Consider the following 18,315-nt stretch of genomic DNA (forward strand, 5'->3'; position numbering starts at 1 on the left):
TGAAATTTCAGGATGATGCACATCAGTTAGAAATCAGGAGTCGAATCCCCTTCTTCCTATATATATGTTTTTCATTTTCAAAGTATTTAGGATTCCTTTAATTAGAGGGCAATGTGATTATCCACCAGGCCCTAAGAGCAGCCGTGAACTAAGCCACCTGCGTGCCGCCCCACCCCCACACTTCAAAAAACCAACAGAGCCTCAAATCACATGGCTGTTAGGGTTTCCTACTGTAAGGAATAAGCCTAAGCTGCACCACAGTATAAAAACCTGATGTCACAAGCATGAAAATAACTTAAAGATGAGAAGCCTAGTTTATTAAAGCATAAAGCCAAATGAAAAGAGAAAAGCAAACCGCCTGTGGGCAGGAAAAACTACACGCATCTAGGGTCTGTTTCATATCAAAGCTCCCGAGGACCTTCTGCTTTACGTTCCAACCTAAAGCATCCATGAGTGCTCAATATTAATTACATAGGATACTAGAAACTTTGTGCATACTCAGCTTGGCAGGCACCATTAGTGACCCAACTTTCAGACACATTCTTAGGTACAGAAAATAAAATCTGCAATAAAATCTTTGATACTCAAAGGAATACTATTAAATATAACTTTATGGATAGAAAGGAAAACGTGCACCTTTATCAATGGACTGCTGTATCTATCAGGAATAGTGCCACTGCATTAAGATTTTCTTTATAAGGTTAAAAGATTACTTGTAATTAGTATTCTGATGATTTTGCAGTATTAAAACTCAGAAAAGAAAAAAGAAAGGAAAAGAAAGCCAATTTAACCAAAATGGAATGTAGGTGATAAATGCAGGACTACTAATATGAAATAATACTATACCCTCTTTGGCCAGCTCACCCCAAAATGTCAATTAAACCTTTCAGTCAGATATTTAAAAAGCAAGGAATCAACATTATAATTCTAGGATCTAATCTAAGTATTTACTCAATATGAAGCATATCTGAGTTTGGTGTGAAAAGGTTTTCCAGAAAATCTTCAACTGTTATCTCCAAATTACCAAGAAATAAATCATTTCTGCATGCTTTTCGTAGAATGGAATTATAAACAAAAAACTAAAGATTTATTGCTTTGAGAACAAATTTGTAGTATAGTAGTATGAGTCTTTGGAATTAAGCATAATCACTTAAGGAAGGCAGGAAGTTGACAATGTATTAGGAAAGTGTGTGTCAGAGAGACAAAGAGACAGAGAGAGAGCTCGTGCACAAGTCAGCTGGTCCAAGAACTCAGATGAGGTGCTAGCAACCCTTTTCCATAAAGCGCCAGTAGCACAAATTTTATGGTCTAGACTTCACAGGCCACAGAGTCTTTGTTGCGGCCACTCAACTCTGCTATGGGAGCACAGACACTGTACAAAGAAATAAATGTGACTGTGTTCAAATAAAATTTTACTTATGGACAGTGAAATCTGAATTTCATATAAATTTTACATGTCACAAAATATTATTCTTTTGATTAAAAAAATGTTTTGAAAGCATAAAAACCATTCTTAGATCGTAGGTCATACAAAAACTGGTAGTTGGCCAGACTGGGCCCACAAGCCATAGTCTGTCAACCTCTGATTAGACTGCTGGCTGGTCTTAACCAAAAAAGGCGGATGTTATGCTAGACCTCCATTTCTTTAGAACATAATTAAAAATGACAATTTCAACAGCTCACAAACCAAATAAAATTAAAAGCCAAGTTGTAGAAAGAAATGAACTAATATTCAAAAGTAAAAATTTTTCAGCGCAATTAACTTTGGTACCTAAAGTGGGAAAAAGCATTCATGACTATCACAGATGAAAACAAAAGAATGTCACTGAAATTAGTCATTTTCTACCATCGAGGTATAAAATCTATATGGAAATATGATACTATATCGAATTTTACTTCTCATAGTGCTGATTTATTTCCTTTAAACACTGTTTAATATACCTCTGTTGTTATAAAAATGCTATTCATGACACTGAATCAGGTTCAAGTTCTGCTTCATTTATTTTTATATCAATATTTAATACTGTTTACCATTCTAATCAGCACTTCCAGCAGACAGTACTGATGTACAAGCAAACCATAAGAGGTGCAGCTCTCCAGACAGCTCATTTTGTTAAGTTTTTATTGTCTGAATATTTACATTGGTAGATGAAAGCCTTTTTAATCTTATAAACATCAGTGCACTCAGTTTCACTAGAGGGTAGTTTTACCTCCTTGGGCACGAAGGCTTGTTCAAAGGTAATGAAACAAGAAAGCACTTTTCCTTTTTTGCTATTTAAGGATATAGCAGAAATTTTTGCTGAGGTAGCTCAGTCAATCCTTATTTTTTCCTTTTTTATGTATGTTCAGTCTCAGCATATTTCTGGGAGAGTGATGAAGTCGTCACTGCTGGGAATGGCTACCACTGAGGTTTCAATGCAGGGCACCTGGCTGTGCTTGTCTTTGGCTTTGTCCAAGTCCTGATTATCCTTCACATATGTTCAGGGTTAATTTCATTTGAGCACACCCCCAAAGTTGGATGCCTTTTAGGTGGAGGCATGTGCCTACTGTGTCAAGGTCTCTAGACTTAGAGACCTCCAAGCAAAGGTCACCTGTTCTTAATTGACCATAAAAGAGGAAACCTGATTACCTACCATTCCGTGACAGTTAAAAGTTTCAACTCTTTATTCTCTTTCCTAGTTATGATATCTATTATCTAGATTTTGATTTGTTTCCACATTTCATAGCTCTTTAAAAGAGAAATAAATAATCATCATGGAATTTGAAAATCAGGATAATTCTAAAGGTACCAAGAAGAAGGTATGCCCTACAGTTTGTCCCTTAGGTCACGTCTTGTTGATATATATACATAATCTACTTTTGTAACACCTGAGGAAATCATATAGAAGAAATTCTTAGATTAGTCATATTGTTACTAGTAGCATTAGTATTATTTTAATTAGTCGTGTTATTATACTGATTGCTCTATCTTGCCTGAAAACATAGGATGTGCTTTCTGAAGCACATTTCCAGCATGTAAACATGTGACAATTTCCCAAGTACCATCACACTGCCAAATCCTAGAGGAAATTTCTAAGTTTTCTCCTTCTCAATGAACCATTCTAGCATCTTACATTCCAGTTTCCTGAAAGTAATCCCTGTCATTGTTGGTGTTCTGAATGGAGTAGTCCAATCATGTTTCCTTCTGTCCATTTCTCTCTGGAAAATTTCTCAGTATATCAGTGACAACTGTGCTTCCAATTGAATCTACCATAGGTCATATCAGAGCTGCCATGAACTCAAAACCATCATCACTGTGTACTTCAAGGAGAAGAGACATTATTTTTGTCTTGTCATGTTTCATCCTGGCTAATACAAACTTCAGTCTATACTATCCAACTCTATACTCAATAAGCACCTGAGATGACCACTCAGCTTTTACACATGGCTGCGCCTTTTAACCTAGCTCTGATCAATCCAGAATGCTGTTCTATTCCAATGACATGAACTAGTACTTTTTTTTTGGCCATTTCTTGCGGCATGTGGGATCTTAGTTCCCCGACCAGGGATTGAACCCACGCCCCCTGCAGCTGAAGCACAGGGTCTTAACCACTGGACTGTCAGGGAAGTCCATGAACTAGTACTTTTAATTTTTGCACGTAACTTTCTAGAAGTCTTTCTAAAAAGACTCTCTCACTGACATCATCTACCAAAACACTTTTTTCTAACATGGGTCTTGGTTCACAATTAATTACACTACGGACAGTTTGCAGTGGTGCACTCCAAGACCTGTTGTGGACAATTATCATGACCCTTATTTACACCCTTCTAAACCTAGTATCTGCTAAAAAATCTGAGTATATTCATTTCACTTGCCATTACACTGAACTCATGAATTTTAATCATTACTTTGATCTTTTTAAAAAACTGTGTAAGAATGATGACTGGTCTTCCCTTTCTCCAGGACCTTTGTGTGGCTTTCGTGCTAGACCTAGGACTTCTCCAGAAGGGAGTTCTATACTTTTTTTCACTCATCACGTCTCTTGCATTATTGAAATTAAACAGCAAGAACATATGTAAGAAGTACACAAATCAAGGAGGACCACTTTGCAGTAAGTAAAATTTCTCATGGCAATTCAAATGTAAATGTTCGAAAAATACAAAGATATAAACATCATGAATATTATTTCAATCTACTTTCGTCTCCATCTCCTTGGCTACTTACGGCAGCTCCCCTCAGCTGGAGGGTCTTCAAAAACATAAATACATATATATATATATTTTTTCAACCTTCATAGCAGTTTTCCTTCCAATTACTAGAATGGCCTCATTATTTATTTATTTGCCACCACCATTTTTCAGGTTCTCATTTGCCGATGATTCAGTCAATCTGAAAAATTTCTACTGGTTTAACTATTTAGTATATTGGGTATTTGAAATACCGTACAAGGCATTTTTGTGTGTGCATAATTGAGGCTAGTTTATTTTTCTTCACCCTGTAAGAGTGTTGAAGGGTCATTTAGAAGTTTTCTTATATAGTAATTAGCTACTCAAGGAGATGATCAAAGGGAGTTTCAATGTATGATGGATTGCTAGTCCTCCTCATTTTTAAGGGAAAAATCTTAAAAACAGAAAACAATACTATTGGCCTAACTAAAACTTTCATTTTGAGAGGGTAGGTTAATTACCTGAGGATACCAGATGCCACGTAGCATGACTTGTTTGTTTGTTTTGGTTTTTTTTTTTGTTTTTTTGCGTTACGCGGGCCTCTCACTGTTGTGGCCTCTCCCATTGCGGAGCACAGTCTCCGGACGCACAGGCTCAGCAGCCATGGCTCACGGACCCAGCCGCTCCGCGGCATGTGGGATCTTCCCAGACCAGGGCATGAACCCGTGTCCCCTGCATCAGCAGGCGGACTCTCAACCACTGCGCCACCAGGGAAGCCCTGTAGCATGACTTTTTAATGTTCATTCTTGTAAGAGGAATCTAAACACCACACTGGTTTCCTTATTTGGGTAAAAAGCTAACTTCTGGAAAATAGCTAACATATCCAAGAAGAGGTAAATATTTGATCAGCCATAGTTACCTTGCTGTAACTATCCATGACTGCCAAGTTACTTTTCCTTCTTTTCTAAAAATAAGTTTTTCTCATAAAAATATGTATTACTATTTATTACATGTGATTTGAAAAATATGGAAAAGTTGAAGGAAAAAAAACCACTGTTGGGATCATATAATTCTATATCCTATACTTTCATAAAGCATCATCAGCATTTCCCTAAGCCTTATACATCTTTCATAACCATTATATACCATGATATTCCAGTGAGTATTAAAGCCATTTTTAACTTCTTTCTATTATAAACACCATGGCAATCAACATTTTCATAAAAGAGAGAGAAGCACAGCTGCTTCAGCGCAGCTCAGAGGACACTGAAACAATAACTCAGTGTGCTCATGCTTCAAGCAAGCCCTGGGGCAGGAGGTGAGCTCAGTGTGATCTCCCTCTACCTGATATTCACATAAGCCCATTCCCTATCCTCCTGCCCATTTAGTGGTTCTCAAGTCAGGACTTGGGTCGGTATTAGTAAGAGCCTTGTTCACATAAGATCAGATGGGGCAGTAAGATCAGATGGGGCAGAGAAAACAACAAAGACTTGTAAAGATTTTCTTCCTAGTTATAACCCTTAGAATTTAAATGCTCTTACCTTTGGAGAAGGATCTTTTAATGTAAGAGTCATCAAGGACACAGACTGTGGGCTTCCAAGCTCAGGTGTATCAGGAACAAAGGCTGACCAGTAGCCATAAAGAACTTTTTTTTCTATTGATTTTATAGTAGAAAGAAAACAGGCTAATGCTCCTTGGCGAACTTTGGCTTGGTAAGACCTTTAATAACCAAAAGAAGGAAGAAAAAGCCTTTTAATTGTTTTTAAAAACATAAGCATGAAATGCTATTTATTCCAGCCAACTCAAATGATACAGTGGGAAATTCAACATTCTAAATAAATCTGAAAGATGCCAACATTTTAAAAATTATTTCAAAATGTGATCAAAACATGTTAAAGCAATTTGTTTATCTAACAAGTTAATAAAGTCAACAATTAAAAAAACACAACTAGATAGAGAATAAGATGGCAACATTTTGATATTAGGAAATCAGTATTAAATATGAGATACTGCAGAGTATCCATTCATCCAACAGATATGTACTGAGAATCCTTACGTATGTGCCAGGCACTGTACTGAGGCTGGCAGACATAAACTAAGCCCCTGCCCTTGACAAGCTTATTAAAGGCAGAGACATACAGTTAAAGAGACTACAACACAGTAATCAGAGATAAGTCAAACAGTCACATAGGAGGGGTACCTAAGCTGGAATAAGGGGTCAGAAAAGGCTTCTCAGAGTATATGATTGCTGAGCTCATACTGAAGATGGGTAGTGGTTAACAAGGCAAAAGGCAAAAAACATGAAAGAAAGAATAACCCAGGCAGAGGAACCACATGTACAAAGACAGATAAGAGAACAATGCAAAATGCATAGTAATACAAAGTCCCACGTAAATGAGACTCTTCCAAGTTAAATCACATGCGGCAGTCAGACTTTTAAGCAAGGTTAGAAACTTATACACACAACTTAGAATATAAGGCATAAAAATATAACAAAATACTACTACCTCACTTTACTCTGCATGCCTCCTTCAGCATCAGAATAGTCTGACTCACTACTGCTGACTCTCTTCCAACTGGAAGAACTGAAGGATGAGGAGACTTGGTCTTTTCCTGCAGCTCCACTTCCAGCTAATGGCAAACTCGAAACACCCAGGGAGGAGGGGCACTGAGTGTCCCCTTTATGCGGGTTCAGTCTGCCTGAGCCAGTGACTGGAGCTACTTCTCTTTCACCACTGGATTCTTCCTCCTCCTCCTCTCCTTGCTGGATTTTCTTCGCTTTTACTTTTGATTTTTTCCTTTTATTCTGATTTTAGGAGCAAATGAAAACATATATATGATAGCTATTGGTAACTTCTCATTTGATAATTACTAAATATGTCTCCAACACATAGTACGGATAAAGAAGAGGAGAAGAGAAAAAAGCAGCACTTAATACTCCATACGTCAGGCACTATGCTAAGTGTTTATGTACAACTTACTGGACCAAAAGAAACAAGGTAGGAAATACATGGGACAGAGCAAACCTTGTGACCTGGGTTTAAATTCTGTATCTGTGATCCTGGGCAAATCATTTAGCCTCGCTGAGCTTGCCTTTCCTCATCTGTTTAAGTACAGACTAATGCCACCTTCCTTGAACGGTTGTGAAAGCATTCAGCCTTCTCAACAAAGGTTCTGCAAGAGATCAAGGTCTACAGAAAATGACCTGAGTGACTATTTTCTCAGTTCTCCCAAACAGGATACGCAGTTAGCACCACTCTAGATGCATAGGAGGGATGTTACTCCTCTACATACAATCCAGGTTTTAGAGCACTGGGGCTTTGTAGATATAAAGTAAAAGCCTGGGACTTCCCTGGTGGTTCAGACACCACACTTCCAATACAGGGGGCACGGGTTCAATCCCTGATCGGGGAACTAAGATCCTGCATGCCGTGCAGCGCAGCCAAAAAAATGAAAAACGAAAAACAAAAAACTTAAAGTAAAAGCCAGGTTCTTTCTCTTCTGCTACTTCCTTCTTTCGGACATCCAAAGATCTTTGGAATCTGTGCTCTCCTCTGCATTCTCAAGGTCCCTAGCCTTTAGGAGAGAAGGTCCTCATGACTTCTACCTTGAGTTATTAACGTGGCTCCAGACTCACACCCTTTCACTTGCTATCACAGTGATTTCTCTGAAATGCCAATCTGATCATGTCACTCCCCTGTATCAGATGCTTCATTTCCACCACCTATAAGATAAAAACCCAAACTCCTCAGCACACTGTATATGACCCTTATGATTTGGCCTCTGCTACATACTTGTCCCACCTTCCCCTCCACACACCTGACACTCTAGCCCCTTGTTCAACTCGCATTCCCTAAGACTGTGTACCTGTTGTTCCCTTTGAATAAAACATTCTCCTTCCTTCCTTCTCTATACTCATTCTTGAGGCTCAGGTTAGCCACTATATCTTTTAAAAAGCACCCCTTACTCCTCTGTTGGTTGCCCTGAATGTGCTCCTAGAACACCCCGTGAATATTCTGTTGAAAGGAATCATAATACTGCAACGTGGTTGTGTATTTATCCACCTTTGCTTTCTCCCCCAAACTCCTAAAACCACAGTCTATGTTCCTAATGCTTAGCACAATGTCTGGGATATAACAGATGCTCAGTAAATGTTGATTAAGTGAATGAGTGAAAGAATTTCTAATTATAAGCATTTTAATCAGGTATTACATTTCTAGGTGTAATACCTCAGCCGTATATCTGTATGCTTTAGGTTCTCCAACAGAAACAGGAGGGAGATGGCAGCTATCTGGAAAGACTGGGAAATTTGGCAGTGGCAACAGAGACCTATAATATTTACCAGCTAGCCTGTTGGAGAAAAAGTCTGTTGACCTGTGGCGTTAAGCATTTGAGGGATGCGGATGCTTGGCTATGGGTATAAAGTGAATGCCCATTTTTATAGCTGCTACATTGCCTAGACTGCTTAGAAGTATAAGATGTTCTAACTGGTAGTTTTAGCAGTCTGATAATTTAAATTTACTATGCTAAAAACCCTAACTTGAAATCAAATTCAAGGTGAGCCTTTGGCACAGCAGTGATGCAAATCATAGAAAACACACATAGCAAGCAATTAAAAACAATTCACAACTTAAATCTAAATATATGCAAATGTACCACAGCTGGTCGAGAAGTGCTGGATTCTGTCTGCTGCGGTTTGATGGGTGGTCGTCCATCATACTGAGGAAGTGGAGTGGGGTACAACACCGTGGGCATCTCTATGTTTAGTCCAGGGAGTCCATGGAACATGGTTTTCTAATAATGATGGTTAAGGAACACACAAACACACATACAACAAATCATAAAACAGAATTATTCACCATGTTCTGAATCACAGATGAATAGATTAATGTTTAAAAGCTTTATTAAGGAAACTGAAATGAGAAAGAAAATAGATACCCTGAAGGTTTAGAGCTTAAAGGAGAGTTTAATTTCATCTAGACCAGAGGGATCTGGTTTGGCCAGATCAGGTTAAACTTTAGATTCTAGTTTATTTACTTACCACTTTTATTTACTAATTTAAAAAATTTACCCAATCAGTTTTGTCCAATATTTTATCGATAATTTTTTTAACCAATCTATCATTTTATTTAGCATATCCATGTCCAAATCTAGCTCTCTATTATCTACTAGGGAGTAGAGGAGATGGTACAGGAAAAGAATTAAAGTTTTAGTCATGATAAAGCTAAGTTATCGTACATGGCTTTGATCTAAGGCCACCACAAAGTTTCTTACTATTTCTTGGCTGAACTGAAGACAGCTGGATCCCCAGAGAGGTTGATCTGACTCTCCCACTGACTGGCAGGCTCAGAAGCCAAAGGATGGCAGCCTAATGATACACATCTTGATTGGTCTGCCTACTACATGGGAGCTAAAGCCAAGGAGAAGCACTGGTTCCTCTTTCAAGTCCAAACAGATTCAACATAATCTAAAATTAAATAATCTACAGATCATACCTCATAATCTATTCCCAATAAAATTTTAGAATTTTCATAAATTTACTAAAGCAAGATTTAGTCTTTTCAGTTCTTAATTTTATTTATTTTTAATTAATTAATTTATTTTTGGCTGCACTGGGTCTTCGTTGCTGCACACGGGCTTTTCTCTAGTTGTGGCAAGCGGGGGCTACTCTTTGTTGCAGTGCACGGGCTTCTTACTGCGGTGGCTTCTCTTGTTGCGGAGCACAGGCTCCAGGCGCGCGGGCTTCAGTAGTTGTGGCTTGCAGGCTCCAGAGCGCAGGCTCAGTAGTCATGGTACACGGGCTTAGTTGCTCCACGGCATCTGGAATCTTCCTGGACCAGGGCTTGAACCCATGTCCCCTGTGTTGGCAGGCGGATTCTTAACCACTGTGCCACCAGGGAAGTCCCAGTTCTTAATTTTAAATATGTTTAAATATGAACATTTTATTCTTCTCTCTTAAAATATAATACCCTAAAGCTAGCCTTGGAGTAATGATGTAAACTGGTCCTTATGTCTGGGGTGTAAACAGGAAAGACACTAACCACATGAAGACCTGGGGTTTAAACGGGCAATGCCTTACCTTTAGCACAGCCAGAAGAGCTCCAAGTTCATCAGTCTGTGTCAGTTTCATCTTCCCACCATTTAGAAGAGACTGTATACCTTTTAATGCATTTTGTAACAACTAGAGGGAAAAAGGAGACCAAGTTAAAAGGTAAATGAAATTTGGTTGTCCAGGGACCAACTTTCTAGCACCACGTAGGATGGAGAAAGAAGTCTTTAGATGATGAAAAAAACTTTAGACAGGGGAGGGGAAAAAAAAGAGCAGAGATGAGGATCCAGAGAAGAAAGCTGATGAGCTACTACTAATTATTTTCTAGAAGAATGGAGTGCTTCTCTTGAATGAGTGGTCTTTTCATACATGTTTATAAACCCGCACGTACTAATCGTGAGCAAGAAAAAAAAAAGAAGAGATGTTTAGTGAGAACAGTACGATAGGAATAAAAATGTGGCAGCAGAGACTGGAAACAGGAAATCCCTATCATGCAGTAACCAAAGCAGCTCTTTTCACAGCAGCTCTTAAAAGCAAAGAAATGTATGTGGGGACAGGTTTCTAGAGGGCAATTCTGATCAAGATTAATTTTTTGGCCAGTAATGTCATTTCTAGGATTCTGTCCTTAAAAAATACTCCCTACATGGAAAGGATGTGAACTGCAGCCTTGTTTGAAATAGTGCAATCACTGAAAAAAACTTTAATTTTCCATCAATTATGATATTTAAGAAGCTAACCCTCTGCTACATATGAAACTTAACAATAATAGCAAGCACTTTTCCAAGCATATTTAAGTGCTTTTATGAACAGTTCATATACACCTCATAAGACCTCTACAAGGTGGTTATAACATTTCTCCCATTTCAGAGATGAGGAACATGTAGGCTCAAGAAGTTAAGTAAATTGCCAAGGTCTCCCAGCTACAGCAGTTAGAAAGCATGAAGTACATCAACAGGTATTGATTGAAAAGATGTCCAAGATATATTAAGTTTAAAAAGGAGAGAGAGCTGCAGAACAGCATATTAAATATGATCCCACTTAAAAATTATAAATATGCTCATTTATATACAAAAAAAATCTGGGGGCATGTAGAACAAATTGTTCCCAGTGGCTCTGTCTAAGCTGGGGACTATAAGAAACTTTCGCCATCTTTGATTTGTAATTTTTGAAACGTGTCACTTTGAATTTAAATCATGTTAATAAACTGTCATATTTGCATCAGGTTTTTAAAAAAAGAAATAAAATACTGCAGATATTGTTGAAATCCACTCCTTTCCATTCCATCTAAAAGACAGTCACTAGTCAGAAATTTTTTATTTCCACTTTTATAGTCAGGAGGGTAAAAATAGTTTAAGAACCTAGAATTGCAAAACAAACAAAAAAACAAGGCAAAACACAACAAACAAAAATAATTTCTTGTAATTTAAACCTGAAAGATATGGGTTCAGCCTTTTTAGGTTATAAACATCCCCTTATGCCTATATCTCTAGACAAAACTAATACAGCAACAAAATTAAACTCTTTAATAGCAGCTTTTGTTCTACTGCTGCTTGTAAACACATCTGTAACAGTCACAGGATTAGTAGTAGTCTCACCTACCATGCAAAACGTGATATCATCCATATCAGATGATTTTGGAGACTGTAAAGTGGTCAAGAAAGCTTGGAAGCAGATATTTTGGTAGGGCTCCTCCAAGTACGGCTGTCCTGGCACACTAAAACACACACAGAAAAAGCAACTCCAACTCAGTCGCCTTTGAAATGGGGCTTGCAAAGAATAAGAATTAAAAGTAACAGCAATACTGACTAATGGAGTTAGAATATACCCTTGGATGAAACTGTATCATAGAAGATTGTGCACTCCGGTTAATTAACTACTGCTGTGGACCAGCACAAGGCTGGAACGAATAGGAAGAAGAACGGTTTCCACAGGGAAAAGTTACAGAAGTCTATAGTGAAACAAGTACACAGAAAGCAAAATCTTTTTCATTATGCTTTTCAGTTCTGAGAGGGAAATAATGCAGACAGGTAGTCAAGCTAGAATCACACAGCTGAAGCTGCCTTCCTAGCCACTGGACAACACTGCAATGTAGAGATAAGATATTACGCATCAGTTCAAGCTTGTGCCACTCATTTTCTATTGCATGAATTTAGAATTGGGCAGTTGGGATTGGTTCTGTTTTCTTAAAGGAAATTGGCCTTGACAGATATATCTCACCAAAGCTTAAATTAATATGAATATATCCTTCTCGAAGACTTAATATGGTTAGAATTTATACCAACAGAAAACAAAACCTCAACATATTGCACATAGATCACTTTTACCATATTTTAGAAATAAAGTCCTAGTCTAAGGTCCTAGTCCTTCACTTCTTCATAAGCTTTCTTCATAAGCAACATTAAAATTAAAAATAAACAACATAAGATGATGTCACTAGCAAAGAGCATGGGAAATGCAAAGTAGGTTATTTTTCTAAGTTGGCTCTGGCTTCAGACAGATTGAACCACCTACAAAGGGCCCATGAGAGGCCCTATCTTATTACACCTGGGAAATCTGACTGACTCCACATACCTGAGACATAAGTTTGCCATACAATGCACTGCAGCTCTCCTAACTTCAGGGTCCGACTGAGCCAAGTCACTCAGCTTCATCAAGAGTCCGCTCTTGCCAAGCAAGTCTGGGAGGTACTGAAACAACATCACAGCCAATGTTGGCCGAAGAAAAGCTTCTAGGAAAACATTACTTTTTAAATAGATTTCTTTCTTCTTTTTTTTAACTAAAGGGAATTTAGGTACCAAAACACTAGCTGCTAGGTAAATCCTTCAGACAGGCATGCAAAAATATGCCCAAAAAGCATCAGTAAGGATCAGCACTCCCAGCCTAGGCTGTTGCTGAAGCTCTTTCGTCTTGGCTGCATAGCTGAAGGGTAATGATAATCATAATAATGATTAATATTTACCAAGTGCCAAGCACTTTACAAGTGAGACTTCACCCTCAGAGGAACTATTTTACACGTGAGAAAATGAGGCTCAGAGTGACTGAGGAAGGTTACTCAACGTTACACATCTAATTAATGGCAGGACAGAAACCTGAACACAGGCTTGCTGGTTTAGAGCCTGTGCTCCCAACCTTTCAAAGGAAAGACAGAATGCAGTTTAAACTACCTTTTGACACTTGGAGCCGTTGCAGTAAACCAGGGCTGCCAAGGCTTGGAGAATCTGCATGTGTGTCCAGGAACTGCACTGCTGAATAGCAGAAATAGTATATGCCAACAGGAAATCCAGGTTCTGTTCATCAACAATCACCTATCAAGAGGGGAAAAAATTATGATCTAACTTCTAGAAAGATATTTAATCCTTTTCAGACATGAATGCTCACTTGAATCAAGCTGTTTAAGAAACAGAGAGCGCACATGTATCCATCTTTTTCGTGTCAAAAAGATCAGCTTTAAAGACCTTGAAAGTCTTATCAAGAGGACCCCCTCCCTGCCCCAAGGCCTTGCTCACTTCTTCCCCTTTACTCCCTCCACTCAAAGTATAACCTGGCAAAGTCCTTGTAACTTTTCCTTGAACTAACCAGACACCGGCAGCTGTAAATACACAGATATGTAAGACTCAATCCGCTGAAAACTTTTAATTCAACTATGTTGCCTAGTAAATGCTCAACAAATACTCTGTGACTAAATATGTCTGCTGAATAGCTACTATGTCTCTGCCATGATGTGGGGAATATAACAGAAAGAGCTGGCATATTCCTGTCCTTAAGGAGTTTATAATTTTATTGCGATAAAGTAGGCTAATCCAAGTACCAATTCAGGGACAACTGAAATAAACTGCCACCAAACGTTAGAAACCTGGTTAAGGGCTGTGGGTGCCATGGGTGATTAGGAACTTTTCCAACTGCCAGTGTTAAAAAGATGTTACCGCTGAGAACAGCAAACATTCAGAAGCCACCACATCAGTTTGAAAAATTCTAAACTTGAAAAGAGCCTTATTTCATTTAGCAAGTCACATGCAGCATACACTGTTACCTGGTTACCCACTGTTACCCTGGTTACCTCCAGCATATTGAGCCGTTCTTTTCTTGCTGGCAGGATACTGATCTTATTTGGGTGTCTACCTTCCCCACACGAGACCTGAAGGTAAACCCCAATTCTGCTAAGACAGTGGTTTTCCACCAGTGGCAATTTTGTCCCCCAGGGAACACTCGGTAATGTCTGTAGACATTTTTGATTGTTCAAATTGGAGAGATGCTACTGGCATCTAGTGGGTAGAGGCCAGGATGCTGTTAAACATCTTCCAATGCACAGGACAACCCCCTCATAGCACAGATTTATCCAATCCAAAATATCAACAGTGCCAAGGATAAGAAACCCTGACATAAGGGCTGAGCTGCATATTGTAACCATCTAGGGAGCACAGGTCCTCCAGGTGATTCTAATGGGCAGTCAAGGTTGAAATCCCTTGTTTAAGCCATTCATGGTAATACCATTCCCCTGATCAGACTGCTGTAGAGGGGTTCTCGTATGACCTAAGTCTCTCCAGCCTGATATCAGGGAAGAGACTGCTGGAGAGTCTGTGAGGCAAGCCTCCTCATTCTTAAATAAAAGAGACAAAAAATAAATAGTTCTTTTGCTTCTGCTGGGTGTTATTTATTTTCCATGGGATGCCTGGATTTTAAGTGTGAGAGTTGCTAGCTGAGGATAACCCATCCACTGAGGACGGCAGAATGGAAAGATGCCAGAAAGCCTCTTAATTATTAAGTGCCCCTAAAGCTGCATCCCCTGGGGCCTGTGATGTAAGATAATTTTTAAAAAATTATTTAGCTATTCTGGCTTGGCTCTTCTGTTTCTTGCAGCCAGAAGCATCCTAGATTACATAATGCTAATTGATAAGTTCTGTGCTAACTACATTCACATACTCATGTGGTAGCTTATAGTAACAGCCTCAAATTTTGAACTGTTCCTAAAAAAAGATACCAGATTTATTTAGCAAGTTGGAAAACATTCTGAAGAGAGGGGGGCTTCAGTACAGACCTTGACATAAATAACAGGCATCTTATTATCTAGGTCACCTTGCCCCTGAGCTACTTCTTATGTTCTATGAAGACCAAAAGTAGATGACAAAAATGGTAGCTTTGGGAGAGGGGAAAAAATACTGGTAGGAAAGGGGTAGAGGATATTTCAATTTATTCATAGATATGTCTTAGTCAAATATATCTTTCCTGAAAAATTCTAAGACCTGGGGGCTTGAATGATATTGGTTTCCCGAACCAAATTGATAGGAATACCTCCGATGGACAAACCTGTAGAATCTTTTTTTTGGTCAGAGTTGTATTTGTTTTAATATAATTCTTAGTAAGGCATTTGCTTCTCACATTTGCACAGCTTCTGAAAAGACCAGCCTATCATACCTATCACAGAGGTAGTATCTCAAAGGTACTTACTTATTCTCAAAATTCATGATCTGAATTCTAAAGTTACCTATATGATTACCTGTAGTGTGTTAAGTAAATGGTGGATAAGCTGAGACAATTTGCTGACAAGATGATTCTGATTAAGAGGCACCAGTTGGCAAGCTTGGACAAGAAGAGTACTGACGTCCTACCAAAAAAAAAAAAAAAAAAAAAAAACAGACAATGAAAAGGTGCTATACCTGTTAGCCAAGAGAAGACCCGCCCCCAACACAGCCAAATGAGAAAATAAAAGTGAACGTTCACACTCAAAATGGGGAAAGATGAAATATGAGGCAGAGAGTAGGATGACAGCATAAAAATAGCATGTGCTAAAAAAGGAAAAGAATCAATATGATTTTTCTCAGGCTAAAGACTCCAGAATTTCTACATATGCAGAGACAGTACAATTAAATAACCAAAGAAAGGATTCCAGCATATAAACGCACACACTGAAATTAAAAATACCAAAGGGTAAGCAAACCAAATTTGCAATGTCACTGGGAAAATCAGAAATGACACTTGTACAAATTTCATGTAAAATTAGGAATTCTTTTTACCTATTTGCAAATCACACTATTCATTCACCTATTGATGTTTATTGAATTAAAAGGCTCTGAGCACCTTCTCTGTGTCACGTAGTGTGCCAGGTCTTTGGGCTCCAAACATGAACAGACATATTCCTGAATCTCAAAGAGCTCACAATCTAGTGAAAGAGACAGAAATACTATTCACAAATAATTAAAGTGAATTAGGTCCTGAAAGAATTCAGTACAAATTCTGCGGGAATACAGTAATTAGGGAGGTCTTGTGGAGGTGATTTTTAAGCAGAATCTGGAATGACCTGAAGGATGAGTAAAACTCTGCCAGACAGACAAGGCACCGAAAGACACAGCAAGCAAAGGGAATGGAGTGGGCAGGCTTGGAACAGGAATAGGTGTGGAACACCAGTATGTGCTTGAGGAACAGCAAGTTTTAAAATGACTGCACACAGGGCACAGAAGCAGGAGTGATGGGACATAAGACTGGAAAGTCACAAATTATATAAATAAAGCAAAAGTCCCCGACTCCTCCCTTAATTCCACTCTGCTCCCTAGTGACACAAACTACTATTTTGTTGTAAACTCTCCCATACATTGTTTTGAACTCTTTGCATCTATAAATGTACATTTATGTTCAAGCCCTCCCCACCCTATATTGGTCTCATACTGTAACTTGCTTTGCCCAGTTACCAATATGTATTGGAGATCCTCCCAAATCAGAGTTTTACTTTTCTAATGAGATTCTTTTCCGCTAAAGAAAAGGTCACTCTGGCAGGAGAGCAAAGAATGGTTTGGAGAAGAGCTGGAAATAATAAGTTAGAGGAGACCAGTGGAACAATCCAGGAGAATCATCTTGCCTGAGGGCCTAAGGCTTTGGCAATGGGAATGGGGCGGGGCGGGGGGGGGGCGGTGGACTGAGAAACATTTCTGACATAGATTCTGAAGAATCCAGATTGGATAGGATCTGGGAGGAAGGAAAGGTGAAGAACCAGTGTCTGCACCTTTGCTCTGTGTGACTGGGCAGACTCCATGTTTGTGTGTGTTGGGGGATGGGACGGAGTGAGGATGTGGTGGGTGAGGATGGATGTGGGTGAGGATGTGGTGGGTGCATGGAGGATGTGGTGGGTGCATGGATGTGGTGGGTGCATGGAGACAATGAATGTGAGGATGTGGTGGGTGCATGGATGTGGTGGGTGCATGGAGACAATGAATGTGAGAATGTGGTGGGTGCATGGAGACAATGAACTAATTTTTAAGAACTGTCAAGTTTGAGGTGCCTGTGAGCACCAGAAAACAGTGGTAAGACTGGGTCAAGAGTTCAGGGAATTCAGTAGCATCCAAGGCCTGATGTGTGTGAATACTATTGCTCAGAGCCAAAGTACTTCAGAGAGTGCGGAGCTAGCATGGAGGAACAGAAAATGGCTGGGACTTTGAGACACTTTAGTTCCAATTCTAGCTCTGCCTTTTGCCAGCAATACGACACTGGACCTTTTTTGTGATCCTCAGTATGTTTATCAGTAAAATAGACCTAATAATACCCACGTTCTAAGATCCCTAGAACCGTGTACGGTACAGTACAGTACGTGGTAGTAAGGAATTTTATACACAAAGTGCTCTGAATGCGGGGAGCGGAGGGACGGGAAGGTGGCACCAGAGATGACACCTGCAATGTTATCGGAGCAGAAGTCATCAAGCTGGGTTTTGAAAGAAGCTAGTTTGCCAGGCACGGCACAGTTCTTCCAGAAAGGGAGGGCGGAAAATGTGCCACGGACGGAGGCAGCAAACGAGCCTGCAACTAAGCACTGCGAAGTGGGGGTGCGAAAAGGCTAGAGAGGCGGGCGGGAGCCACCAGCTAAGGTCCCTGAAGGGTGGGGCCGGGGCCAGCGGGCCTACCTCCGGGGCCACGCCGCTGCCCTCGCTGTAGTTCTCGGAGATGAGCTGGTCGAAGAGCAGGTGGAGCTCGGTGCGGCTGGAGCTGCTGTCATCCGGTCGCAGGGCGCAGAGCCTGGCTGACAAGCAGCGGAACCCACGGCCCTGCTCGAGGGGTGGCTCCCCCTGCGCCTCTTTCGCCGGTCCGCTCGTCAAAGAACCCGCTACTTGCGTCGCCGCCATCTTTCCTACGTAGGA

General features: G+C 39.7%; 1 protein-coding gene across 3 annotated transcripts in view; it reads right to left on the reverse strand.

The window, feature by feature from the left end:
- The window catches only part of HEATR6 (HEAT repeat containing 6), a 49,167-nt gene extending 30,852 nt beyond the window's left edge, over nucleotides 1-18,315 (reverse strand). For all 3 annotated transcript variants that reach the window (XM_027087385.1, XM_027087386.1, XM_027087388.1), the window contains exons 1-9: nucleotides 18,082-18,315; nucleotides 15,690-15,797; nucleotides 13,360-13,500; nucleotides 12,767-12,882; nucleotides 11,795-11,909; nucleotides 10,226-10,327; nucleotides 8,803-8,940; nucleotides 6,654-6,952; nucleotides 5,688-5,865 (exon numbers count right to left, since the gene is read on the reverse strand). In XM_027087385.1, the coding sequence (XP_026943186.1) occupies nucleotides 5,688-5,865; nucleotides 6,654-6,952; nucleotides 8,803-8,940; nucleotides 10,226-10,327; nucleotides 11,795-11,909; nucleotides 12,767-12,882; nucleotides 13,360-13,500; nucleotides 15,690-15,797; nucleotides 18,082-18,300 (1,416 nt within the window). In that variant the 5' untranslated portion in view covers nucleotides 18,301-18,315. The remainder of the gene's footprint in view (nucleotides 1-5,687; nucleotides 5,866-6,653; nucleotides 6,953-8,802; nucleotides 8,941-10,225; nucleotides 10,328-11,794; nucleotides 11,910-12,766; nucleotides 12,883-13,359; nucleotides 13,501-15,689; nucleotides 15,798-18,081) is intronic.

This window comes from Aethalodelphis obliquidens, unplaced genomic scaffold (genome assembly GCF_003676395.1).
Source record: "Aethalodelphis obliquidens isolate GAN/ISIS:26980383/991018 unplaced genomic scaffold, ASM367639v1 scaffold58, whole genome shotgun sequence".
Lineage (NCBI taxonomy): Eukaryota > Metazoa > Chordata > Mammalia > Artiodactyla > Delphinidae > Aethalodelphis > Aethalodelphis obliquidens.